Source organism: Hevea brasiliensis, chromosome 11, assembly GCF_030052815.1.
Source record: "Hevea brasiliensis isolate MT/VB/25A 57/8 chromosome 11, ASM3005281v1, whole genome shotgun sequence".
NCBI classification, from domain to species: Eukaryota; Viridiplantae; Streptophyta; class Magnoliopsida; order Malpighiales; family Euphorbiaceae; genus Hevea; species Hevea brasiliensis.
In genome coordinates, this window is record NC_079503.1 from 8,282,016 (window position 1) to 8,307,898 (window position 25,883).

The 25,883-nt window shown below is 34.3% G+C and overlaps 3 protein-coding genes across 4 annotated transcripts; 2 read left to right on the forward strand and 1 right to left on the reverse strand.

Moving 5' to 3' along the window:
* The first annotated feature begins 7,968 nt into the window (after positions 1–7,968).
* LOC110636554 (E3 ubiquitin-protein ligase AIP2) lies at positions 7,969–9,962 on the forward strand. The gene is made up of 5 exons (XM_021786309.2): positions 7,969–8,240; positions 8,355–8,571; positions 8,669–8,871; positions 9,254–9,469; positions 9,634–9,962. The coding sequence occupies exons 1-5, from the start codon at positions 8,094–8,096 to the stop codon at positions 9,781–9,783; spliced, it is 933 nt and encodes a 310-aa protein (XP_021642001.1). The 5' UTR covers positions 7,969–8,093; the 3' UTR covers positions 9,784–9,962.
* A 1,130-nt stretch (positions 9,963–11,092) lies between these two features.
* LOC110636533 (acyl carrier protein 1, chloroplastic-like) lies at positions 11,093–11,878 on the reverse strand. The gene is made up of 4 exons (XM_021786276.2): positions 11,777–11,878; positions 11,587–11,697; positions 11,358–11,477; positions 11,093–11,218 (listed from the first exon to the last, which is right to left on the reverse strand). The coding sequence occupies exons 1-4, from the start codon at positions 11,876–11,878 to the stop codon at positions 11,093–11,095; spliced, it is 459 nt and encodes a 152-aa protein (XP_021641968.2).
* Positions 11,879–17,667: 5,789 nt separating this feature from the next.
* Positions 17,668–22,674, forward strand: LOC110636547 (uncharacterized). Of its 2 annotated transcripts, XM_021786301.2 has the most exons (3): positions 17,669–18,564; positions 19,374–21,780; positions 22,330–22,674. In XM_021786301.2, exons 2-3 carry the CDS (start codon positions 20,567–20,569, stop codon positions 22,376–22,378), a joined length of 1,263 nt encoding a protein of 420 aa, XP_021641993.2. In that variant the 5' UTR covers positions 17,669–18,564; positions 19,374–20,566; the 3' UTR covers positions 22,379–22,674. The 2 variants fall into 2 exon arrangements, with proteins under 2 accessions (XP_021641994.2, XP_021641993.2); XM_021786302.2 differs by having other exon boundaries at positions 17,668–21,780.
* The last annotated feature ends 3,209 nt before the right edge of the window (positions 22,675–25,883 follow it).

The window sequence follows — 25,883 nt, forward strand, 5'->3', positions numbered from 1 at the left end:
AGAAAGTGGTCGCCTATGCTTCCAGGCAGTTAAGGCCACATGAACAGAACTACCCTATTCATGACCTGGAGTTAGCAGCAATTTTCTTCGCACTGAAAATATGAAGGCATTATTTATATGGTGAAAAATGTACATCTATACAGACCACAAGAGTCTAAAATATTTGCCAACCCAGAAGGAGCTCAATCTTAGACAGAGGCGATGGATTGAGTTCCTCAAGGACTATGATTGTGTGATAGATTATCATCCTAGGAAGGCAAATGTAGTTGCTGATGCTTTGAGCAGGAAGTCCATCACAGCTTTAAGATCACTAAATGTCTATCTGTCCTTAGCTCAAGATGGAGCTATTTTGGCTGAGTTGCAAGTGAGGCCAACCCTTCTACAGCAGATACAAGATGGGCAGAGGGCAGATGAAAAACTAATGGCAATTATGGGTAAAATTCCAGAGGGAAAGGAAACTGAATATGAGGTAAAAGCAGATGGGTGTCTGTACTATAGAGGAAGAGTGTGTGTACCAGATGATAGGGAACTGAAGACTAGTATTATGAAAGAAGCACACACTAGTGTTTATGCTATGCACCCGGGAAGCACGAAAATGTAAAATGATTTGAAGCTTCATTATTGGTGGCCTGGTATGAAGAGGAATATAGCTGACTATGTGACTAAGTGTTTGACATGTTAGCAAGTTAAAGCAAAACATCAAGTTCCATCAGGATTGCTACAGCCTATAAGCATACCTGAATGGAAATGGGACCGGGTCACTATGGATTGTGTTAGTGGTCTACCTCTCACCCAAAGAAAGCATGATGCAGTATGGGTGATAGTGGATAGATTGACGAAGTCAGCACATTTTCTGCTAGTTAGGACTGACTACTCACTGGAGAAGCTAGCAGAATTGTATATCAGTGAGATAGTTAGACTGCATGGAATCTCACTTTCCATCATATCTGACCGAGAACCAAGGTTTACATCGAGATTCTAGAAAAAGTTACAAGAAACCTTGGGCACACAACTCCGTTTTAGCACGGCTTTTCATCCCCAGACGAATGGACAGTCAGAATGAGTAATCCAGGTAAACCTAAGACCTAATCAAATTTTTGCAATTAATAAACTGAAATGATAGTAACAATGTGAATTATCTGATAGATCCTGGAGGATATGCTAAGGAGTTGTGTCATTGAGTTTGAGGGGAGCTGGGATAGATACCTCCCACTAGCAGAATTCGCATATAACAATAGCTACCAAGCTAGCATTCAAATGGCTCCGTATAAAGCACTGTATGGGAGGAAATGTAGAACCCCAGTGTGTTGGACTGAGTTGGGCGAAGATAAGCTAGTAGGACCAGACCTGATGAAACAGACTGAGGAGAAAGTGAAGATAATCAAAGCTAACTTGAAGGTTGCCTTAGATAGACAGAAATCTTATGCCGACTTGAAGAGAAAAGAGATAGAGTATGCAGTTGGCGATAAAGTGTTTCTCAAAGTCTCACCGTGGAAGAAAGTACTGAGGTTTGGGAGAAAGGGTAAGTTAAGCCCTTGGTTCATTGGCCCATATGAAGTCATTGAACATGTGGGACCAGTGGCCTATCGGCTAGCTTTACCATCAGAACTGGATAAAATTCACAATGTGTTCCATGTTTCTATGCTGAGAAGATATCGCTCAGACCCTTCACATGTCATTTCCATGGAAGAGATTGAAATCCAACCGGACTTGACATATACAGAAGAACCTATACAAATCCTAGCTCGGGAAGTGAAGGAACTGAGAAATAAACAAATTTTACTGGTGAAAGTGCTTTGAGGCACCACAACACTGAAGAGGCAACTTGGAAAAGTGAAGAGATAATGAGGCAACAGTTCCCTCAACTGTTTGCATCAGGTAAATTTCGAGGACGAAATTTTTCTTAGAGGGGAAGAGTTGTAACATCCTCATTTTAGCTAGTCCGTACAGTCTACTGTTCTGATGACCAATGTCGGTTCGGACAGCTAGAACATTCAGAAAAATATTTAAACTAAAGTAAGGAACCAAAAATTAACTCAAATATTAATAAGAAAAAAAAAATTTAGGAAAAAATTTAGAAATAAAATATAACCAAGTTAAATGAGCTGGAGCCCTAGCAATGGGTAACCTAGTGAGAAGTTGCGGTTCTCGCAACTAGGAGCCCTAGATCAGGGGAAAAAATTACAAAATAATTTTTGGGACTCCAGAGAAGGGTCATAGAGGTTCTTATGGCATTAGAATGCCAAGAAAATACTTAGAAAAATTTTTCAATCGGTACAGACAATTTTAGCCCGTTAAGCCAAATGGAGGGCATTTTGGTCATTTCGTCTTCAGAGATGATTTTTGGCCAACTTTTCCAGTTAAATAAATAATTTATATAACATAAAATATGAATAAATATTGTTAAAAATTTAATTGCAATTAAATAGACAAGAAATGGAGAGAAAATGAAAGAAAATGGATTTATGACATCATCATGATGTCATTAAAACTTTCCCAACCAACCCAATGTTGACACATGGCATAAACTTATTTAAAAGAGACCAAATAGGCTGGAAAACAAAAGAAAAGCAGAATTCTTCTTCCTCATTTCTTCCTTGCCGTAAACCTATCCACCATTGCCAACCATAGCAAGCTTTTTCAATGCTTGATTTCCTTAGCTCTCACCCCACTAAACCCTATACTCCCAACACAAAAAAGTGTCCTTACCCCTTGGTGATTCTTTTGGGAGCAAAAAAAAGAAGAAAATAAGAGTTTTAGCAAGTGGGAAAATCTCACTTCTTTGAGGTTAGTGACCTAACCTTAATTTTCACTTTGAATACATGTTTAGGAACTTGAGTGAGTGTAAATTTCAAAGGAAATTTGTTAAATATCACTTGTATGCCATCCCATATTTTTTGGCAGCCATGGTTAGGGTTTGATTGTGTTGAGCTTAATGAAGTTAAAAGACCATTATGGCAGCCCACAATATGTACCCACTAAGTGGATTGATGAAATACAAGTTAAATGCATGATTTGAGATGTTAGGGTTAGGGTTTGGGTATAAAATGGAGACTTTGATCATGTAATGATGAAAGTGAGTTTTAATGGTCAATTAGTGACCATTTGGTTATGTGTAAACAAGAAATGAGGTGGTTTGATTAGTGAGAATTGCAGTTGGTGTGGCTGCCCATGGTGACCTGCAAAATTGGACATGAGTCCAGTAGGTTTGGGCAGCCATAACTTGAATTGTAGAGGTTCAATTGGTGCAAGGCTAATTGGACATGAAACTAGACACATAATGGCACAACTTTGGTGAAGAAACCATGCCCACAAAACCAAACCAAGTGGACCAAAAGCTTGCCCTAATCCGGGTGACCTGCAGTCTGTTTCTGCAGAATGACCAAATGAACATTATTTGTTCATTTGGCCATAACTCAATGTAGAAAGGTCCAATTGATCTGAAATTTTACCAGCAATGAGCTGAGATATAGACCAACAACTTTCATGAAGGAACCTAACCCAAATTATGACCAGAACCTATCCAACAAGTGAGTTGCAGTCACTGTTCATTGCACTGTAGATATGGTTAGTCCAGAAAAATTTCAATCTGGCCAGTTGTGGTTTTTGGACCATAACTTGAGTTATAAAACTCCAAATGGAGTGATTCAAAAAAGGAAATTCAACTAGACAAAATAGAGAACAACTTTTATGTTGATCATTTTTCCAAATTCCCACTGCAAAAATGATTAATGGAACAGTAAAAATGAAGCATGAAAACTGAAATTTTTGGTTAATTAACATTAAGCTTAGAAATGGCATTGGCAACCAATACCAACAAATTTTAAATGCAAAATGTGGTATGTTTGGAGTATTAAAACCAATGTACCTATTGTCTATGCAAAAGTCAACATTTTGGTTGACTAATGAAGTGAATAGTAACACCAAAACTTGAAATTCAAAAATTGTAAAACTTGAAAGTGTAAAATACCCTAGTATACCTAATAAGATTGGTTTGGATAGCTTGGCATGCCAATAGGGTTCTGTTAGCAGTACTGCATATGGCTTCATGCCATTCTGTGTTTCATGGCTCCCATGCCATTCTGTGACATAATAGTCTTTGGCTATGTTATTTAAGTTGATATACTTGGGTTTTAACCCTGATAATTATTATAGCTTATTAGCTGTTCTGTTGCACACCGGGAGACACAGTGTGACCGATGGTGTGATGGTCCGAGGTACTTAATACCCAGTGCCAGTTTACCCGTTTATCCAGTCCAGTCAACTAGTATGGGTTACTCGGGCAATGATAATAAACCTTATCAAATTTTAAGTGAATAATACTACAAATAATACCAGAAATTAAGTCTACCCAAAAATGAAATCATATATTTTGCATAATTATTTTATTCTATTTTATTTTATTTTATATTGTCACCACTAAGCAGAATTGCTTAGCGCGTCGCTTTTGCCACGCGCAGGTAGTGGAGACCTAGCTGGGGAGCCCAACAGACATCAGACGGGGTGAGTCTTCAGAGCTGCATCTGGGTTTCAGAGTCACTTCACATCTGCACTGCATATGGTAGGACATTAGGACTATAGGTGGCCCTTTTGTATTTTTGCATTTTGTATTAGTTTGGATTGTAACTATAAACTTCTGTAATTATGTATTAATGTAAATATATGAAATTTCATATTATTGAGGTTTTCTGCATTATGAATGTTGAAAAAATGAAATGTTGAGAATTATTTGTGAATATGCTTCAAATGATGAAGTGAACAGAAATGTTTTGAAAATAGTATTGTGATTTGAGATTGAGATTTTGAGATTGACTTGAATGTGTATAATGGAGTTTGGATTTGAAAATTATTTTAGAAGTGTTTTTAAACAGGTTCAGAAGAACTGTTTTTCCAATTTACAGCGGACACTCTGCCGGATTTTCTATAAAATTTGCGGATAAATTCAGATTTATCAAATTTGAAAATAAATAAATTATAAAGGGATAAATTGTAATATAAACATAAATTGGTGCTCCGACACACTGAGTGACATAACTTACTCGACTACACTGTAGACGGGTAAGGGGTGTCACAGATTTGGTCTTATATACAATCCAAAAAAGCCTAGCCCGTTGCCATCTATCAGGATGACAAAGGATTTTCATTAGAATTTTTACAACTAGTAAGAATTGTTACAACTGCTTCCATAGAGATGGTTGGATTGAGCAATTCTAATTAAATATTCAAAAAAATAAGCATTGTATTTTTTAATCATTATATTAAACTATTATATTTTTTTAAAATTAAAAATTACCAGACATATAATTACTATATTTTTAATTTTTAGGCATTACTTATATTTTGAATTTTCTATGAATTTTTTGAGAAAGTTAAACTATTATTTTTTGTTTATGTAAATTTTTTTAATCGCGATATGTAACTATTTTATTTTTAAAAATTAAAATTATGCATAATTACTATATATTTTGTATATTTCATTTTTTTTTATTGTCTATTGAATATTTTCCTACTTGTATAATTTATATTATATTATCCTATAATTTATGTTAATTTTTTTAATCACAATATTCAATTAGTTTATTTAAAAATAAAAATTTCCTATAATTACTATACTTTTATTTTCGGCCATTATTTATATTTCAAATTTTTTATGTTATTCTTATATATTTTCTTAATTGTATAATTTATATTATATTTTCCTACATATCCTTAACGTAATATATTATTAACTCATTTTTCTATGAAATTTTGTATGATCTTAAAATAATAATTTAGGTTTTTGTAAATTTTAGCTTTATGCAAACTTTTTATTCAACATATCAAAATATTATATTTTAATATGAAAAATTAAAATTTAATAAACTATGCACTTTATTTTCGGCCAAAATCTTTGATTTTTCTAATTTTTTATTTTTTAAATACCTGATGTTAATAATACACATTTTAAAATTATTTTTTATAATATTTTGTTAATAATACACATTGTGTTTATAATATTATTTTCTAATTTTGTTATGTCCCTATTAACTTTATTTCTCTGTTACACACTTTACAATTACAGTGTCAACTTAAATTTCTAAAAATAATCTATATATTATTTTCAGGTTAGCTATAACCTACTCAAGTATTCAAATAATTAAATTACATATAACACTGAAAATTCATATAAAACTATATCTCTGAACACTAATAATATCACAAAAACCTACTTCATATCATAACACATGCATGCATGCATACTTACAATAACTTTCTCTAATAATAAAAACATTTAACACTCAAATATTTCAATATATTACAAGTAAATAGGTTATCTAACTAACAAAATACATACCTTAAATTTTGAAGGATAAAATTCGGCACAAAAATTTTTTTTCAAGCTTCACTTATCTTGTTCCAACTAACAACCGAACTAAACCTTTTTCCTTCCACAGCTGCAGCTTCTCTAGTTGTTGCTGGTCTACCAAGCAGGAAGAGTGACAATAACTCCACTAGTTTTTCACCAACAATAGAGAAAATGAGAAGAACGGAGCGATGATCAACACTGAAGGAGAGTTAGGTTTCATTTGTGAGATAAACAGAGCGAGGGTGTGTATATAAGAAATTTGAACTCTGGACGCTAATATTATTGGTGTCCCAGGCATCTGTACTCTCTCGGCTGGTTAGATTGAATGACGTGAGATCTGCACGCCATTGTTAATGGCGTCCTACTGTCTGCACGCCATTTATAATGGCGTCCTGTGACCAGCAACAGCAGACATGACTCCAGCAACAGTAGACGTGACTCCAGCTTAGGACGCTTTTTTGAATAGGGTCCCACCTTTGGACGCTGGTTTGAATGGCGTCCTGTATACGGATGCTGGCTTGAATGGCGTCCTGTCTCACTACCTTTCCACCTCACCATCTTTCACCCCGTTTCGGTAATTTCTATAATCAAAACCCTCTATTGATAAATTTTATAGGTACACTACCGTAGTACGGTAAATTCCCCTCAAACGAAGCCCTTTCCAGACACCAAAACCAGTAGAGACTTTAATTCTTTGAGCAAGTCTCTCGATACAGAGAACAAAGATGTATGGTGACAGTGGACATCCCTGCTTGATCCCTCTCGAAGGAATAAACTAACCAGAAGACTCACCATTCCAGAGGACAGTGAACCTGCTTGAAATAACACAGCACATTATGAGACGAACTCTAGAGCTTGGCAAATTAGCATCCAATAAGGTGTCTTCGATAAATTTCCAGCTAAGCTTGTCATAAGCTTTTTCCAGATTGACCTTTATGGTCATGAAACCTTTCTTGCTAGTCATTCTATCCATTAAATAGATGGCTTCCTGAACCAGGATGACGTTATTGGTGATGTGCCTGCCCGGGACAAAACCACATTGTTCTTCACCAGTTAACTGAGCCAGACAAGGTTTGATTCTATTAACAATGACTTTAGCATGGATTTTGTAAATCACGTTGCAAAGGCTTAAAGGCCAAAAATGACTCATAGTCTCAGGGGATTCATTTTTTGGGATAAGCACGAGGCTTCCTGCACTTTGAAAATTGTTTCAAGCAGAGACAAGATTCATTGTAGAACAATTTTATTATACTTTAAGAGTTAGAAAAACATTTATATTTGGTGTTTAATTGGAAGATGCAATGCATAAAATTCCATAAACTATTACTGGTTAGTACTGGTACAAAGGCTTTGTTTAAAGAGAGGATTTATCTGTCGCACTGTATTTTCTTATTGGCTGGGTGTGTTTTCCCAACTGTCGTTGGAAACGACTTGACGATATACGTGCATTTGGTGAACGACTTGTCGTGCATTAATGGGAAATTCTGCCGCACTCAATTGGGCTAGAAATCATACGGGTGAGAGACCACAGCAATGAAGTGGTCTTGCTGACGTGGTTGAGTGTTATTTGACGGAGCAAAACTTCATTTAGCCACCGCAACCTGTTTCCCCTTCGCCAAGAAAAAGAATCATTTCATGACTGAGATTTTATTCAATATTAATATACGCAACAAATTTACAAACCAGAGAGCAAATTTGATTTTTGAAGCTTTTGCGAATTCTTAGATTGGGAATTGAAGAAACAAAAATGGCGTCGGAGGAAGGATTGGAACAGCAATTGGAAGAATTGCAGAAACAGCTAGGAAAGAAACAGAAGTTCGAGGATGCCGTGTCTTCTATCAAATCCCTTCTTAAAGATTTCTACCCCTCTGCTTCCCCTTCTCTTCGCAAATCAGTAAGCGTCTTCTGTTTTCTGTAATTGGGTTCGATTGCTTTTGTCTGTGTATGATTGTGTCTTATGCAATGAGGATTTTGAATTATTTTGAACTTCTGGTGGTGGTGGCTGCAGTTCTATTCTGTTGTTTGTCGAGTAGCCAGGATTCTAAAGACGAGATATACAGCGCCTGGTTTCTGGCTCGCCGGGTTAGGGCTGTTTGAGCAAGCTGAATGCTTGGTTTCTGATGCTTCTGAGAAGGATCATTTGAGGAGCTGCGTTGCTCAAGCCAAAGAACATTTGCATTTGACGGGAAATCCTCCCGACGTTTCCCCAAGTTCGTCGCGTGGAGGTTGAATTCTGTGAAAATTTCATTTTTCTTGAAAGGTTATGAGTTTTACTATTCTTTCCTGATTTCTTTTGGGTCGTGTTGTTTTGATTCATTTTAGGGTATCTTTTTGAGGGGCATCTTACCGTGGATCCTGAGCCTCCGCAGCCTCAATGGCTGGTGCAATCAAACCTCTTGAATTCTATGGCCTCTCTTGTGGGAGCTGAATCTTCTGGAGGTCCAGTAGAACCTAATAACACAGCTGAAAACGCTGCCAATATACTTGAAGAGCTCATAAGCAACCTTGATACTATTATACCTGAGGTAGAATTCAGCTTCTCAATTTCTTTCTTGTAAATAAGTATGGCTCTGGTTTTTTGCCTGATGAATGAATTATAAGAAGATCCCAACTATGTAACTAAGTTAACCATTTTAGTTTAAGGCTGCTGCCTATGTTCAATTTATTCATCTTCTTTTTTAATGATTTTTGGAGTTTGTTTTAGATGCCCATAAAATTTGTGGCAAAAGAGAAATCACTTTTGGTATAAATTCTAGAAAAATATTAATTCAAGAAGATAAATGAGAAGAGATAGTTTTTCCTCTTCCTTTAGATCTTTTTTTATCGAATTTAATTGCGTGGTTACTGGAACACATGTTTCATACAAGGAGTTAACATCAGCCTCATTTTGATATTTCTGTCTCTAAGATTATGGACAATGAATCGAGAGTTCCAAGAGCCCCTCCTGCCAGTAAAGAGGTTGTTGCAAATCTTCCAGTCATTACTCTCACAGAGGAAATCTTGGCCAGGCTAGGACATGATGCAGAGTGTGCAATTTGTAAGGAGAATTTGGTAGTTGATGATAAGATGCAAGAGTTGCCATGCAAACACACATTCCATCCTCCTTGTCTGAAGCCATGGCTGGTAAAATTCCTTAACTGCAATAAAATGGGACAATTATGTTATATGTATAATGTATCTTGCATTACTTTTTCTGTACTGCCAAATAGTTAAGCTGCATTACTTAACAAATGTACAAGTAAACGGGATGAAGTTGCATATTTCTAATGCAAAGCAATCTCTGGCAGGATGAGCACAATTCTTGTCCAATTTGTCGGCATGAGCTGCGAACTGATGATCATGCATATGAGAGCTGGAAAGAGCTGGAGAAGGAAGCCGAAGAAGAGAGGAAAGGTGCTGCCAATGCTGTACGTGGTGGTGAATACCTTTATATTTAGATGAAAGCCACATAGTGGATTCATAGTCAACAATTTGCCATTAATGTGTTATTGTTGTGACTATGTTCAGTTTTAAAGATTATATTTCAGCTCAATACTGTTTTGGCACCTCTTTTGTTGTATAATTCTTGCATATTCTTATAATTCTTCCATATTTTTAAGTGTTATGATTGAGGAAAGCTTGAGTTTCTTTAGTTGGAACTAAATTTGCATTGTTTCGAAGCATCTATTGATTTTTCTTATTCATTGTGAATTGTCCAATACTCAACAGGCACATTTCTATTAAAAATCTATCATGCACTTTCACTTTGAAAAGCATGCATTTTTGTTTTGCCTTTGAAAAGCCTGTAGATGATCAAATTAGTTTGTATCATTTGTATCATGTTGCAGTACATTAGGCCAAACACCAACACCCCACAACAACACCCCGACTTCCTTCTCTTCTTTTATCCTCTAGATTAAAACATCAGAGCGCTTAATTCTGTTTTTTCAATCTCTGTCCAGCATAGAAATTATTATTTTTTTTTGTGTTAGTTATTTCAGGTTAGCTTAATTGTTATTTTCACTTTATTAATTAGTTGTTATTATAGTAGGAGATAAGGAATTTCAGTTGTTATTATTCTAGGAGATAACAATAAGAATTAAATTGGGAATGACAACTGCAATCTAGTGTAACAAAAAGATTAGGATGAGGACTCACTCAACTATCATCAATGTATTTATATATCAGTAAATGAAAGGGGTATCATTCCTCAAGAAATTTTAGAGCTCTTTTACTCTGAAAGAACATAGGTCAGAAGTTGGAGACTCATCTTCCTGAGAACATTCTGTTTTTTTATTAGTTGCTAAACAGTTTAAAAATACTAAGAATTCTTGTTCCACTACAGGCAACAGAAGTTGCTTTTGTTGCTGATATTGTGGGGGAAACGAGCCTGATGTTTTCGGATACCTTTGCTTTGTAAATAAGTGGAAAAGGAATTCTGAAATAAATGGTAAAAGAGAGTTTGCTAAATTGTGCAGCTAATTTAATTGAGGTCCCCTAGAAATTAGTCTGAGGTGAGATGCTAAACTTTCTTATTTATCAAAAAAGTAAAAATGTTGAAATGTAAAAGAAGCTCCAAGATCATCCACGCCTGCATTTAGATTCTCTTTTTTCTTGAAGAACAGAAACAAATAACTCATTATGGTCAAGTGCAACTCGAAACCTCAAAAAGGAAAAAAAATTGCCACCTGCAGAATAACTCAGCAGGATTTCTCTAGTGGCACTTATGAATTAATCAAAACCAGAGGATTTCTGTCGTCGTATTATCTAAGCAGATGATGCCAGCAGTTTCTCAATGAGATCTGCAGCATCTTGAACAGTGGCAATGTCCTCAGCTCCCCCTTCTCCAATTGACACCCCAAATTGTTCTTCCAAAGCCATCATTATCTCCACCTGTTGAATTTCAATTCTAATTTATACACGGTTCATCTTCTGGTGTGAAAATGTGCATTAAAAGTTTTACTGCATGTTCTTGCATGGTTTCTGTATCTTAATTGTTTAGAAAAATTTACATTTCTGAAGAAGAGAATACCGTGTCAAGGGAGTCGGCACCCAAGTCAGCAAACTTGGTTTCACGAGTCACTGTGCTTGTCTCAATAGACAATTGCTTAGAAATGGTGCTCTGAACGATTTTCTGGGTCTCAGGTTGGGCCTAGGAAGTTAATGCATTCCATTTTTGTAAGCTCCACAAAATTAACAGATGTACCAAATTGAAATTTACCCAAAAAAAAAAGGGAATATTCGCTTGTGGAATCTCTTACAGAGAATGAAATGGTAGTCCTGAAACATCTAGATCTGGTGGAAGAAATGTTAGCTGCCTTTGAGAATTGGATTTTTGCAATGTGTTTTAGCCCAAAAAACAAAGGACCACCCTGCATTACATTACCTTTTATCATAATTCCATAATCTATTTATTCCAAGACAGAAGTGTTAGAAGTAAGTGTCACCCACATTGTTGGAGAAACTCCTGTGCTGGCCAGCAGCGACACTGAGCCCAGCGTTGGAAGGGAGGGTGGCTATGGGACGTCTTGGTGCTGCAAGGAAGCTAGCCATGTAGGCAATGCAACAAGTTGTATTGTAACTCCAAAATTGAAAAAGGAAAAAAAATCCTTGTAATAAGGAAGTAAATAAATTGGGAAACTTGAAATTTGCTTGATGTTTTATGTATATATAGGAAACTGGAAGAAGTTGCTGGCCTAGGTACAAGGGGAAGGGAAGGCAATTCCAATGTCGGGTTTTGTTTTTGGGCCTTGTAGTTGGGCGGCCACTCCCATGTCTTCCGTCTGCTTATGCTTGTAAATTGTAATGAGTTTGTCTCAAAGCAGTCGAGGCTTGCTTTAGTTGAGACAAAAACAAGAAGTTTGCTACACCAATGACTAACAGGCGGCCAATCTCATCTGGGTTGGCTTCACTTGAATTCAATTACAACAAGAACTTTGAAATTTTTATTTTTATTTTCATTATTGTACCGAATAATTTATTCGAGAATTAAATTAATTTATTTTATAAATAATTTATTTCAAAGGAAAGCGTGTGAAGTGTGAACGATGAAGAAAAAACAGCCGAAGATGCTTTTATTCAGAAGTAGGCAGAGCAAATTGCACAAGAATTGAATGGACCAAATGGGTGACGATAACTCTGAAGACAATCTTGTTTTTGGTAGCTTCATTCATCTCCTCATTCAAAAGTAGAAATAAATCCATTCAATATTTTGATTTATTACCAGTCTATGACTATGGGTATGGAGCATATATAGCATACTATATTTCTCTTAAATTTTTGGATTTTCCAAAACACATTCTAACGTAAGAAATAAAAAAAAAAAAAAAAAGCAATTTAATTGGATACACAAGATAATATGAAGAATCAATTATTGCATAATATAAAGAATCAATTATTGCATATTCAAAGAGCATTTTGAGTCATTTTGTTTTTTTGCCTAATTTAGATGTGTTAGAGTCCAAGTCTAATTGGAATTAGGAAGTCTAATTAGTTTAGAAAATTTAGTAGAATTTAAATTATGAAGTTTAATAATTAGAGTCCTAAACTAGGTTTCAGTGGCCTATATATATTCAAAGTTGGTTTACCATTATATGGAATGTATTGTAGAGAGCTCATAAAGTAGAGAGGTATGTTGAATTCCGAGAGTTTTGTTTGAGTGATTTGAGAGTGATAAAAATAAATTAGTAGTTATAATTATTTTTCCTTGACTATGGATTTATTTGGTGGATTAGGTTTAGCTAAATCACGTTAAATTTTGTATTCTTTATTTTGTGTAGGTGAAATTTTACATAACAAAATGGAAAAAAGTGAAAAACAATATTAATTTTTCTGTTTTCCTCTATACACTTTTTTTTTTCTTAAATAGTTATTTTTTAATATTATTTTATTTATTTAATATGGACATAATAATAAAAATATAATAATTTTTATTTTTCACTTTTTTTCATCAAAATATATAAAATAAACAAATCACTACATTTTTTTCTTTTCTTTAGTAAAAAAAAAATTAAAAGAATATGTAGGAATTTTATTTTATTTTTTATAATTCCATTTATTTTTCTTTTCACAGCTTTCCTTTCTGAAAGATTTGTAAATATGAGAAATACCCATTTAGTAATTTCTAAGATTTGAACATTCATCAATAAGTCGGAATGGATTACCCCAGATATATATATATATATTTTTTGGTAGGATAGGAGGAACTAAAGCTCAGAGCAGGAAACTAAAAAGATTTTCCTTTTTCTTGCACAATTAAATGATTCTATTCACACAAAATTGGATAAAAAGAAACAAATATGTTTGTATTCCATTGATTACGCACATACGTACAAGAAAAGGTTTGATTACAAATGAAGAAAGATATGTATAAATGGGAAAAATACAATTAAAAAGAAGAACAATAGTGCATACATTTATTAATTCCAAATACGCAAGGATGATCATCATCAGTTTGGTCAGTCACGGACGTAAAATTTGGATCTAAGATGATTATCTACGGATATAACATTCAGACTTAATAATCTTACATTTAGATTTAGAGGACCAGTGACATATATAATATTTAGACTTTAATCGAATGCTTATGTGCTTAATTTTTTTACAAATTTTTTTATTAATTAAAAAGAAAATTTAAATAACATAAACAGCTATTAATTTTTTTTAAAAAAATTTAGTGGAGTTATTAAAATATAAATTTTAAAATTTTAGAATATTTACCCATTCTATTCAATCAACTTTCAATTAAAAATTAAAATTTTAGAGGATAACCCTGCCTCACCTCTTAGTCCATCAACCAGTATGCATGTTTATCTTCTTCAAAATAAAACACACGTTTTGATTAATATTTTATAATGCATGAGATGAGAAGCATTGAATAGTAATTTGTTGTATGCTTATATATATGATTAATATTAAGAAGAAGAAGAAGAAGAAGAAGAAGAGGTGACAAAAATAATAAAGTGGAAGAAAATGTGCAGAATCATGGACAGCCCATCGCTACTTTGAATGCATACACACACAGAGCACAGCCGTCTGTTACAATATTTGCATGCATGCCACCTACATCCACTATCATGTGCTTGCATTCAAGTCCAAAATTGATAAAATTTTATCATCTTATCACCAAATTTTTACAAAATTTATATATACTAGTAACCCTAATAATACATCAAACATAACATGGACTATACTGCTGCTGCATATGCTTGTGGGTATCCAGCTGACTTTGCTAAGGGCAATTGCTAGGGAAGGTGGGGTATAGTTGGAAGGGCAAATCCCTTTCCCTCTAGAAATTTAGAAGATTGGTTTTTATTGGTTGCAACTTGCCATTCAAACCCATAATATGATTCATGGTTATGGTTTGTTTGATTAATGGTTGGAATCCACCATTGACAATCAATAAGATATTATTTGGTTAGATATAACTTGTAAACTTTAAATTCTGATATCAAGTGTTAAATTTTTACTTGTTTGGTTGGTGATATGCCTTAATTTTTAGAGAAGTCAAGATTCTCACTTCTTTGATCGTTCGGAAAGTAAATTACTTACCTTAATCTAGTTAAGAATTCTAAGTTGTTAGTATTATATGCAAGGTTAGTTTGCTTAGCCTCACCAGCTTCTAGAACAAACAAGAAGAGGAGGAGGAGGAAGAGTAGTAGAAGGAAGAGGAGGAGTGTGGTGATGTTGGTGGCAGATTGCTAAATTAATGGTCCCACCGCCACCCCCACTAATAGCGGAAAGTGACCTTACACGTTGGAGAGCGAAAGAAGCGTGAGGGGCTGCATCATCATGATCAGGACCCTAACTCCTCAATTCATTTCTCTCCCATTAATGTCCAATTTAATTTTACCATATCCCTTTTTTTTATATAAATTTAATATAATCGGATTTTATAACACTAAAAAAAATTTTAATATTATTAAAATTAAAATTTATTAATATTGTCAAATTTGAAATTTAATTACGCAAAGGGCAGCGTCGTTTTGACTTTCTTGATCAAGAATCAGGATAAGCCTTTTGCCATTACGCAGGCTGCAATTTTGGACAAACGCACGGTATTTCCTACCAGGGGGGACCTTTGCTTTGAATCGTTTAACTATTTTATAATACAAGATATAGAAATTTAAATTAAAATTAATTAAAATATTTAATAATAAAATTATGAAAATTTAAATTTCTCTGCAGAATTAAAGAGAAGAGAAATTCTGGTTTCCAATTATTATTATCTTTTTTTAATTTTTTAACAAAATGTGGTGAGAAATGGGTGGGAAGAAAGAAAGAGAAGAGGAGTAACATGGGTACAAGGTGATTGAGGGTGCAGGCTTTTTCGGCGGTGGACAGGGTGAGAAAGAACAATTGCTGCCTATTTCTTGTCCCTATCTATGGTTTCCACGTGGTACCTATTCCCATTGGAGCCTTAAACCCCTGCCCATGTGGCACCACTGTTAAGTGGAAATTAGCCGTTTGATTGTGACCCGTCACATCATCTTCCGTCTTTTGCAGGCGGTCCCACTTCCCCTACTATCCACCACGTACGAGTAGGACACTACCCGTTCTTTCTTTCTTCTTCTTATTTATTTATTTATTTATTGTTTTATCATTTCTTACTTCTAAGTTTTAGCCCTTTCAACTTGCAAACCTTATCCGTATATTCAAATATTAGCTTAATTTTTTTAATCGATTTTCATGACGGTTCCCTTGATTGTAATGTAAAATTTTATAAAAATTTAATTTAATTAATTTTTTAATTAATTTTTATATTTAAATAAAAAAATTAATTCTTTTTAAGTTAAAAAAATTTATTTTAAAAGAAATAAAATTAAACATAATTTTATGAAAATTCAATTGAATTCTTCTTATGTAAATGTTTATTTCAAAAAAAATAATAAACTTGATTTTCATGAAATTTTTCATTTTTTATTTAATTTATATTAACTTATTATTTCAATGATATGATTATATTTATTAAACAAAAATTAGCTACATCAAAGTGTATAAATTAATTTATACACCAAATTAATTATAATGTAAAAAATTATATTTTGCAATAGAATCACCATCTTTTATAGCAGGATCTATTATTATTTTATTGATATATTATTATTAATTGAGTAGTAATATACACCTTCATAATCCTCAATTGCATTTAAGCATGTTGTAATAAAAATTTTATTTAATGGAACTGTTATACGTAAAATAGTTTAATTATAATTATTGATCATAGTAAGGCCTATGACAATTAATTAGTACAATAAAATAATTGTATATACAAACATATTGATCAATTATACATCAAAAAATATTTTTTTTAATAAAAAAAGTGATTTATCTCAAAATAAGTAGGAAAAAACTTGAAATCACACATTTTCATTTTTTGTATTTTAAAAATTGAAAAAAAAAATCTTTAATTGACATTAAAATATAATTTAACTTTTGAGATAATTACACTTTGAATATTTTTAATATTGTTTATAAAATTTAAATCCTAACACCTACTAATAGATAATTTTTTTCTTTTTATTGATTCGTAAAATATTTAATAAGTTGAGTAATAATAAATGGATTTATAGTGAAAGATAATCATCTCTCTTGAATAATTCTCACTTTAAATATTATAATTTCATAATTAATGGCTAACGAGATTTAAGGCTTTGTTCAATAATAATTTTTAAGATATTATTTAGTATTTTAACAATAATTTAAGATATTATTTTTTTTATTAATACTGTTTGATAATATAATGTTTATCTAATTTTTAAAAGTTAAGAGAATAATTTATGAAAAATTACTCCTTATAATTTTAGAGATTAATAGAACATTTGACAGGATCAATAAGATTATATAATTATTTTTACACTTAATAATTAATTTAATAATTATTTTTATCGAATATTTTTAATTTAAATTATTATTTAAATAATTAATTAATAATAATTAATATATAATAACTAATAAAATAATTAATATTTATATATTATTCAACAGGTCTAAGTCGAATTGATCACTCTACCGGGCTACCCTATTTTTTTACCAGTAGGTTAAGTTGCAGTAAGTGTAATAAGCAATTTCTTTGGTGAGTTGCGCTAATTACTGCAAGCATTAATTAGTCAAGTGATTCATAAATTATAGGGCGCCAAGAATTAAACTGTTTCTGCCTGCAGATTCAGCTGTCTCTCTCTGCAATTTATAGCTAAATAAAATCCAATTAATTCAAAATCTTTGAGTTGAAAATACAATGCACTACTATTTCCCACCTTAAAAAAAAAAAGATTCTTTTTAATAAAAAAAAAAGAAAAGAAAAACATGAGAGGACCTCACAGTTAAAAGAGCAGCAGGCAGAGCCCTGCAAAGTCTTGGGGGGACTGAATTTATTCATGAACTTGGATTCATCTCATCCCCTAAATACTATTCTTTATTTTTAATTTTTCGTAAGAACTGTAATAGTGGTGTACGTGTGAATGGAATCCAATGGTGAAAATCTCAAATTGGAAGTATTATATCTACGTGGGGGTTGGTTGGCTTGGTAATTCTGATTCGTCGAGAGCCCATCTTTTTTTTTTTTTTTTATTAATATTTTTTCTTGCTTCTATCTGAACTCGAAGGGGATTGGTGGAAGCTGGTTTTCTCTCATCAGAATTCAGAAGCAAATGTCATATGCATCTTTATCCACTCTTACAAGGCTTGTTTTCTCTTTATCTTTCTTTCTTTCATATATATCCATTTGTTTTTCTTATTATTATATTGCAAAAATAATTATTCTACAATTTTATCCTGTTTCTGCTTGCTGTTCAGATGTAACTAAGCTCATTCACATTGCAACTTGAATGCTTCAACCTCAATTTCTTCTTTTTATTTATTTAATTATTTATATTTATGTTGCCCTCTTAATTATGGGTTTCACTTAAATTAATCTTGGTTTTCAGTTTGATCATAATCAGCAATTTAAACTTAATTAACTCTCCGCTAAGGTTTTGTTCAGTTGTGTTTGAGTTTCATTCTTGAAGTCAGAAATTCTTGAGTTTATACCTTGTGTAGGGTTTATTAGAAAAGTTTATTCAGTTCAAAATTAGTGAGACCTAATTGAATGCAAATGCACAGGAGAGACCTAATAGAATATATAGTATGTATGAGCAAGAGTTAGCTTTGCTTCTAAAGCACACGCAGTGTACATATGGAAGATGCCATTGGTTATGGCAGAATAGGAGGAGGATGTTGTGGCTTTCTAGCAGAGATTACTGGTATCAACTGTTCTTCATATTTTGGAGTTTTCAAAGTGTTTAAATTTTTAGCACTTGATATGTTCTATTGACTCGGTGTTCGAAATTTTTTTTTTCTTTTTGGATATCTCACTAAAAATTTATATATATATATTTAATTATCAACAAGTAAAATACTGTATTAAAAGTTTGAGTATTTATATAGTGAAACTAGCTGGTGAATGGTGAAGGCCTTTTTTTTATTTTATTTTATTTTATTTTATTTATTTTAGATTTTTTTTAATAGAGAGAGTGCGAGAGTGAAATTCGCTGGGTGAGTAATATATTCTTTTAACCATTAAATCAAACCAGACTATGCCTTTACTTCAATTAGATAGGCGCTAATGGGTGAATGGTAAACTCTGAACAAAATTATGAGATTTGTAGCTTAGGTTGCTTTTAGTCCTATCTAAAAGTAAGCAGATAAAAGAAGTTCCATTCCTTTCTTCTTCTGCCCTTCTAGGACTAAAAGACATGTTTGCTTGAATTAAATAAATGACATGTAGAGATATGTCTTAAAAAAAAAAATTATTATTTTTAAAGAGACTTCCTTTTGGGGATTGTTTAATTATAATATTTTTTTAGATAAAATTCAACATTTGCTCCTTGTAGACACAACAATTATCTTTGTGAAGTGTCAGTTGCAAAATTATATTATATACAAAATTTAGGAACTTAATTCTTCAAACATAACTGCTGCCTTTTATTTTATTTTATTTTTTCTATCACCTAAACATTAGTTCTTGTTCTTTGTTTTTATATTTACAGCAGCAATAAATTCTTTTCTCTAGGCTTTATTTCCACTGTTATTGCTGCCTGGAACTCTGCTAAAGGGCACATTAGCCATGCCTGTGGCCCAAGCACCCCTCCAATTAGAGTGAAAACTTGCAAGCAAAAATGTTTAGCGAAAAGGAAAGAAAAAGTATGCTATGGAGCATTTTTGCATTTAACATGATGTGGAATGCCTTTATGCAAAAGGTCCAATTAAGTTCTCTGTTCCATATGAACAGACTCAAATCATATTTGAACAATTTGTTTTAAACAGAAAAAATTGGAATTTTCTCTTTCAATCTTTTTTTCACCTTAAAAAAGGAAATGAAAAAGAGAAGGTTACAACAGTAATGGAGATTCTTCTGTCAGTATCCATATAGGGCTTTTGCTGATTTTTTTTTTTCTTTAAGCCTTACCCTGTTCCCATGGTACTTGCAGACAAGATACCAAAATACCCATCATCCACTTCATGCCTAAAATACTCCCTGGCTGTAAAGAATCGCCGGTAAATCAAGAAATTATACACCAGAAAACTATCCAATTACCAAAAGAAACCCACTTCCCCATCCAAGAATCCATCTTTTTTATATTCCTAGCTGGTAGCTACCTAGGAATCACTCTTTGTCACTGTTACATGATGATGAGGACCATTCTACTTTGCCTGTTGAACTAGATTTTTTTTTTGGGGGAATCCATCAGTGCAGAACACTTCCCTTCACCATCAAAATACAAGGGCACCATGCACAGTAGACCAGTAGAGGTGTTTTTTTACTAGTAAACATTCTATACAATCTTTCTTTTATAGTCATTAGAGAGAGATGAGACTACGTTTGATATTTGTGGTTCAAGGTAAAATATGCGCGGCAGAAGCTGTAATGTAATTGCAATAGAAGGATGGGGGCAGGCCGGTAATTGAAACATCCTAACTGCTCATTTAAGGCGGGTAATAAAACGGCAACAAATGTAGTTTGCCAAAACGGGGAAAATTCCAAAAATATTCAAAAACCCTAGACTGTCCTCAACTAGTATTTATAACACCCATGAGGCCCCTCCGGACCAGTACACCCGATCAGCTTCTGCCTCTCTCTGAATTGTGTACTTTTGTCCCTAAGAATATAGAAAAATAAACCATGATTCTCTCAGCCACCACCTTCTATCTATATTCCTAGATTGAGAGAGAGAGAGAGAGAGAGAGAGAGAGAGAGAGAGAGAGATGAGGGGTAGATCATCATCTAAGCAAGAGACCAAAGAGGGAATGGAAATAGATAAACATAACAAGCAGAAAGAGGAACCTCATCTCTCGGGTGCTTACATCCGTAGCCTAGTGAAACAATTAACCTCCTCAAGAACCAAAGATCCCATGAATCCCAAAGACCGTGGCTGTGTTGATGATGATGGTTTTTCTGGCCAAAATATGACCAAATTTAGTGAAGGTTTAAGTGAAAACCAACAAACCCAGCAACCCCAGCAGCCTCAGCAGCACAAGAAACAGGTTAGGAGGAGACTCCATACCAGTAGGCCTTACCAAGAAAGGCTTCTTAATATGGCTGAGGCCAGAAGAGAGATTGTTGCTGCCCTAAAGTTCCATAGGGCATCCATGAAACAAGCCAACGAACAACAGCAGCAGCAGCAGCAACGTCATCAAGAGCACCACCAATCATCACTTGCAGTGCAGCTTTCCACCCCACCATGTTTTGAACAAGAAGGAAAGATAAAATCCAGGAGGAATCCCAGAATATATCCATCAAACATGGGCAATTTCTCTAATTATCTAGACAGCGTTTCCTGCACTTCTTTCTCTCATGCACCACCACCTCCTCCCCCTCCTCCATATCCTTTTTGCTGGTCTACTCCTCCAAATCTTCCTTTATCTGTCACTGATGAAAATCTCAATTTCCCCCTTCCAAATCAAACCCTAGGCCTAAATCTCAACTTTCAAGATTTTAACGACTTAGACTCCACTCTTTATCACAGCGGCAACAACCCATCATCAGTCTACTCATCCTCATCTCCATCATCATTCTCTTCCTCATCCCCTTCTCTTTCCATTGCCACTGAGGAAATTCCTTCAGCTGGAAAACCACAAGAAGGGATGCCTCTTGCAGTGTGTGACTTAACCGAAACTAATGGTGGAGGCGGCTTGCACCAAGTGATGGATGATGAAGAGATGGCAGAGATCAGATCAATAGGAGAACAGCACCAGATGGAATGGAGTGATACCATGAATTTGGTCACATCAGCATGGTGGTTCAAGTTCTTGAAAACCATGGATGCTGGTCCAGAAGCGAAGACAGAGGATGATGGTTACGATCCATTTGATCAGCTGATGGAATTCCCTGCCTGGTTGAATGCAAGTGACGGATGTTTGGAGCAACATTTTGATGATTACTGCTCCCAAGATTATTACCATGATCCTGCCTTGCCTTGGTAAGAATCCAGAATTTCAAAATTCATTAAAAAATGGTAAAAATATAATAATAAATGAGCAAATATTTTCTGTTCAAAGGCTTTCACCAAAGCAGGTAATTAATTTCTTCTTACAAAACGAATTAAGGAATTTGGCTTTATTTTGATCAGCACTTTCAAATTATAAAATTGGGTCTTAAATCATCAAAATTATGCATTAATTGAAGCACCTAATCATATACAATTTATTTCATCTTTGGTCTTTGACATTTACCTTCTGAAAAATTTAAGGCCCTTATTAACGGCTTTGTGAGGGACCTTTGCCCTGTGGTGCCCAATTATCTCTTGGTAGTCCATGTTTGCATTCATGGGCTTTACAGTAAAGGCTTCATTAGTTCAACCAGCCCATGATATTTAATTTCCCTGTTTGTTTATTTATTTATTATTTGCTGTCAACCAATTAGTTGTTCAGTACTAGAAAGAAAGTTTATTTTATTCCATGAAAAAACAAAAGCCGTTGACAAATGATGAGTTCACTGATGATTATGTTTTGTAATTTGTGATGCACAGCATGGACATTGGAGAAATTGAAGGCATGGATGGGGAATGGCTAGCTTGACAAGGATTGATTGTTTTTTGTTAATCAAATCTTTGGCTCTTTTTTGTTCTTTTTGAACTCCATTAATCTTTTTTTTTGGAGGGTAGTCTTTTAGAAGCTTTTTGGTCTAATAATAAGGCCTGCGAAGGATTTTGATGTTGGAAGACAGGCCAATCATGGAAAAATAATGTACTGAAGGAGTATGCTTATCTCCTTATAATTCAGCTTCTTAATTATGTGAAAATATTGATTGGTCCATGTAGTTTCTTCTATTATTATTATTTTTTTTTAATCTCATTCCATTGTTTGAGAATTCAGAGAGCTGCACATCAGAACTCATTTTCTTTACTAGCAATTCCAATTGTGTGGCAGAGTGGCAATTGCCTTCTCTATCTTTTTTTTTTTTTTTTTTTTTTTTTTAACTAAATCGACAACTAATTTATATAGCTAATATAAGTACTTTCCATGCTGAGTATAAGAATCATTACTACTTTACCAGTAAGAGATTGGAGTTGACTGTATTGAGAAGGAGCAAACTTAAGATTTCAACCTGATTAATTAAAACAGAACCTGGAAAAGCAGTTTCCGGTATGTCCTTGCACACACTGCTTTCTATTTACTCCAGCAGACTGGAAAGTACAAGACCTCTTGATCAACAGCCTTCTGACGCTTCATATCACTACAACAATGCTCTTGTTTAAAGATTCACAGTTAAAAATTAATGAATTTTAGTTTAATAATACTAAATGCATCTTTAAGATTGTGAAATTTTGAATTTAAACTTCAACCAAAGTTAATTTTTTCGAAAAAAAAAATTCATATTAAAGCATTCAATGAAGTACCCATTAACCCTGCTTCCTGTTTTTGAACAATGGTGGTGATCAAAGTTGAAATTTGATTGGATAATACAGTTTTCTTGGAAGCTAAATGCAAAAATATGAAATACTTAGCCCTATAGCCTACTATTTTAACCTCAACCTTTTGTTATCGTCTGATAAAATTTGATTCCCCATGGTTGCATTTCACAGCAAACCACATTTTTTAGGCATCCTTTTCTTGTTATTTTGAAGAAAAAAAAAAATTCTAAGTCAACGCATAAAAAATTTTTCTGTGATTAAAAATTTTTTATTGACCCCCTCCTTTATACAAGTGCATCCGTCACTGGCCATGCATTATTGTCCCTTTAGTTAGATGCCCTAAACATTCCAAGAGAGATCAAACAAGCAATTTGTGCTTCTCCTAAACTTGATAAAAAAAATTTGCTTTATCATTATTGTCACGACCCAACCTATGGGCCGGACAGGCACTAGGACCTGGGCCAGCTTAAAGCCCCCGAGGCCCGTAGTAAGCCTAACTATTTCTCAACCCAACTCAAAAGCCCATTTGGGCACAATTTCAAGAAATCAATCGGATAGAGTCCGGCCATAAAATGGACCTTTCAATGGGGAGTTTTTGACTCACCCGACCTGTAAACACAATAAATAATTAATTGGGGAGCTCAGCTCACCCTCCACATACTCAAATGTCATAAAAATAAATGGGAGCTCAGCTCCCTCATCCAACCTATCAAACATGCATATAATAATAAGTTTACAAGTCCAACATGATAATTATATTACAGATCCAAATCAAATAAATATTTCTAGCACATGCGAAAATTCTAAGAGTTAATAGAATTACACAAACATTAATAAACAACCTGCGAAGGAGAAAAGCAGGTTAACCACAACAAAAATCCTCCTGTAGCCTGAAAAATAATGAACAGGAGTGAGCGTTCGACTAAGAGAGTAAAATATTAATTTTAACCATAATCTCTATAACTATCTAAAGCTAATACACCCTGTAGAGTGAAATGCAACATCAGCAATAATTTCACATCATAACAGCAAAAAGGTAATTTGGAGCACTCACACACCCAGTAATATCAATCATAATATATGGGAGCTGATCCTATCTGACTCTCTTAAATCCAACCTGTGCCAGCGAAGAACTCAAGCCGGACTTTCGCTTAATAAACCAAATCGGGGTCCCAGCGAAGAACTCAAGCCGTGTCTACCCGTCCTATCCATAGTCAATACCACATCACACGCACGCCAACGCACGCACACTGTTTCAAATTACCACAACAATATTCATGGCACTTTAACAGTTATAAATGCAACATGAAACGTGCCTAGAGTTTAACTACATAGATACATACATATAAGTGATGCATGGGCATGCTTAAACATATAATAATATCGAAATTACAATTAAAATTAATATTTTACTCACAGACTTGACAGCGGTCACTGTGGCGGCTGGGTAGAGGAAGAAGGCTCTCCCGGCTCACCTGAAAATTTTATTATAATCATTTAGTAAATTTGACTCAATACAAGCTAAGAAAAACCCAAATATGTCATAAGTCGTGCCGAAAATCTGACAAAGTCTCCCCTACACCTAGGACCTACCCAACCTTCAAAAGGGCTCAAAACGCACTTCTATATTCACAAATAATACACTCGCAACTCAATTACATCACACAGCCCCTCCTGGGCCCATCCAAACAGTCCTCAATCACAATATGTAAATTTACAGTTTAGTCCTTATAATTGATCATTTTTGTAAAAACTGCCCAAATAAGCTCTAAAAATTTTAAAAGTTTGCCCCGTAGTCTTTAGCAATATTACTAGGCTATTGCAAAAAGAATTATAATTTTCTGAGCTACCACGAATATTTTATGAATTTTTAATCCCATTTAAGTACTAGAAAATTACGATAAAGTAAGGTTCGGGTTTACCTATGCTGATTCCGAATTTGAGGACGCGCTCGGAACGTCTGACAATGGTGGGGTAGCCAAAACCTCGATCTAATTCGAAGACTTTTCCGGTAGTCGGTCTGTCTGGTCGGAAATTTATAGACCTGGACAACTATCGAATTTCCGCAAATTGAAGATACCTACACGAAGCCCACAATATAGGAGTTAGTACATAAATTTTACGAAATTTTCTAAGCTCATTTAATACTCGGAAAAATACTGCGAAGTTCCGTGGGACCCATTGAAAAACGGTGTCGAAAAATTTTGAAATTTATATTGCTGCGAAGCTCTCGACGAGTGGAGCGCTCTGGTACTCTCGGTTTTCTCGTGGGGTTCACAGTTTGCGAGAAATCTAGCCCAAAAGTCAAAAAGGGCTAAAACTTCCCGGGCAAAAATTGGACAAACCGCTCGATGGATTTTGGTGTTCTTGGTGTCTATGGAAAACTCTTGACGAGTAGATAGGTTTAGACACAAGACCCGGCCCAATCGGTGGCTGGATCGACCGAATTTCGGCCGGGAAGACGAAGGGTCGCGCTCTGCGCGTTGCGTCGCTCCGTGCGACGCTTATCGGAGTTTCAGGAAGCGGCCGGCGAGTTGGGGCAGCTGGGGAGGTGCGCCGGCTAGCTGAGGTGGCTGGGGAGGCAGCTGGCCGGTGAGGGGAGGTCGGAGGAGAGAGAAAACGGGAGAGAAAGAGAGAGAGGAAGGAGAACGCTCGCAGGAGAGGAGAAG

Excerpts from the sequence above, each read along its gene's own strand:
- LOC110636554 (XM_021786309.2), top strand. The coding sequence starts at position 8,094 with ATGGCGTCGGAGGAAGGATTGGAACAGCAATTGGAAGAATTGCAGAAA. Across the intron at positions 8,241-8,354 it reads CCCCTTCTCTTCGCAAATCA|TTCTATTCTGTTGTTTGTCG; the intron begins GTAAGCGTCTTC and ends TGGTGGCTGCAG. Across the intron at positions 9,470-9,633 it reads CTTGTCTGAAGCCATGGCTG|GATGAGCACAATTCTTGTCC; the intron begins GTAAAATTCCTT and ends AATCTCTGGCAG.
- LOC110636533 (XM_021786276.2), bottom strand. The coding sequence starts at position 11,878 with ATGGCTAGCTTCCTTGCAGCACCAAGACGTCCCATAGCCACCCTCCCT. Across the intron at positions 11,478-11,586 it reads GGACTACCATTTCATTCTCT|GCCCAACCTGAGACCCAGAA; the intron begins GTAAGAGATTCC and ends TTAACTTCCTAG. Across the intron at positions 11,219-11,357 it reads GTGCCGACTCCCTTGACACG|GTGGAGATAATGATGGCTTT; the intron begins GTATTCTCTTCT and ends GAAATTCAACAG.
- LOC110636547 (XM_021786302.2), top strand. The coding sequence starts at position 20,567 with ATGAGGGGTAGATCATCATCTAAGCAAGAGACCAAAGAGGGAATGGAA. Across the intron at positions 21,781-22,329 it reads CATGATCCTGCCTTGCCTTG|CATGGACATTGGAGAAATTG; the intron begins GTAAGAATCCAG and ends TGTGATGCACAG.